General features: G+C 65.7%; 1 protein-coding gene across 1 annotated transcript; it reads left to right on the top strand.

Annotated features, from left to right (window-relative positions):
• Window positions 1-554: 554 nt before the first annotated feature.
• Window positions 555-1,119, top strand: EMIHUDRAFT_253551 (hypothetical protein; the record flags this gene model as incomplete). The annotated part of the gene is made up of 2 exons (XM_005783801.1): window positions 555-811; window positions 1,035-1,119. 2 exons carry the CDS (start codon window positions 555-557, stop codon window positions 1,117-1,119), a joined length of 342 nt encoding a protein of 113 aa, XP_005783858.1.
• Between the last annotated feature and the right edge of the window lie 62 nt (window positions 1,120-1,181).

Raw genomic sequence — 1,181 nt, 5'->3', positions numbered from 1 at the left:
GGGGAGGGGGGGGCAGGTGTTGGCGGGCACGTAATAGCTAGGGGGGGCGGGTTGGGAGGGGGGGGAGGGGGGCGAGTACAGCCGGCTGCGGCAGATGCCCCGCCGCCGGGGGGGGGCGTACAGGGACTCTCCCTCTTCGCCGATGCGGCGCCAGCCCGCTCGTGCACCGCAGTGGTCTGCCGCGGGTGTTGCGCGCGCGACTCTTGTCCGGGAAATGCATATGCGCGCACAGTCGTCACTCATTGAATGCTCGCGCGTTTTGACCCTTTCCCGTGATGCGTGAACACCGTTTTTGTGAGAGAGCGCTCAGCTGCCTGTGCCTAGTGCTGCACCTGCAGCGTCGAGCGTGGGCGGCCCGCCGCCGCCGCGTCCGCGCGCATGCATCTCTGGATTTAGAGCGGCGCGTTCGGGTGGCGTTGCGTCGAATGAAAAGGCCGACGGTCACAAACTATGGTGCAGTCATGCTGCGCTTCAGTTTGGACTGAACGGACTGGATCACCGGCTGGATTGGATCACCGGCTGGATCGCGTGCCGCGCCGGTATTGCTCGCGCATATGCGCGTCCTCGCGGCTGCGCTGTCCGCGCTCTCGGTGAGCTGCGTGGCAGGTGCGCCGGCCACCGAAGGTGCCGGCGCACGGCGCAAGCTCGGCGAAGACGACGGTCTGGTGGAGGTCGATCTGAGCGAACTGCACAAGACTACGACTGCGGAGGAAGTGCGACGCCAGCTGACGCATTACGATACACGAGTTGCCAGCGGCGAGTGCGAAATTCGGGGGTACAACGACGCAAGATGCTATTACCAAGGACGCTGGTCTGCCCCGTGCGAAGATCCCACCCACCATCTCTACAATGTGCGGTTCCCCCTACGCACACACCCTGCGGAAATTCGCACTCACCCCCCACTGTCGCAAAACTGTGAGAGGCTAAAGGGGAGGAGGGTGGGAGACCCCGAGATCGCCCGAGATAGCGCGGCGCGGCCCCGAGATCGCCCGAGATTGCGCGAGATCGCCCGAGATCGCGCGGCGCGGCCCGAGGCGAGGTGGATGGGTTGGGAGCGAGGGGGCGGAAGTGACCAGTGCGGTAGAGGGTCAGCTCGGGGCGCGTGAGCCGGACTTGTGAGCCGGACGGCTTTCATTTCTCTCTGCGTTCTCGCACATGGAGTGCGAGGACCGAGGTATCGG

This window comes from Emiliania huxleyi (genome assembly GCF_000372725.1).
Source record: "Emiliania huxleyi CCMP1516 chromosome Unknown EMIHUscaffold_1769, whole genome shotgun sequence".
In the NCBI taxonomy this organism is placed as follows: Eukaryota; Haptophyta; order Isochrysidales; family Noelaerhabdaceae; genus Emiliania; species Emiliania huxleyi.
Note: the sequence above shows the minus strand (reverse complement) of the source record. Positions and strands in the feature narration are given on the sequence as shown.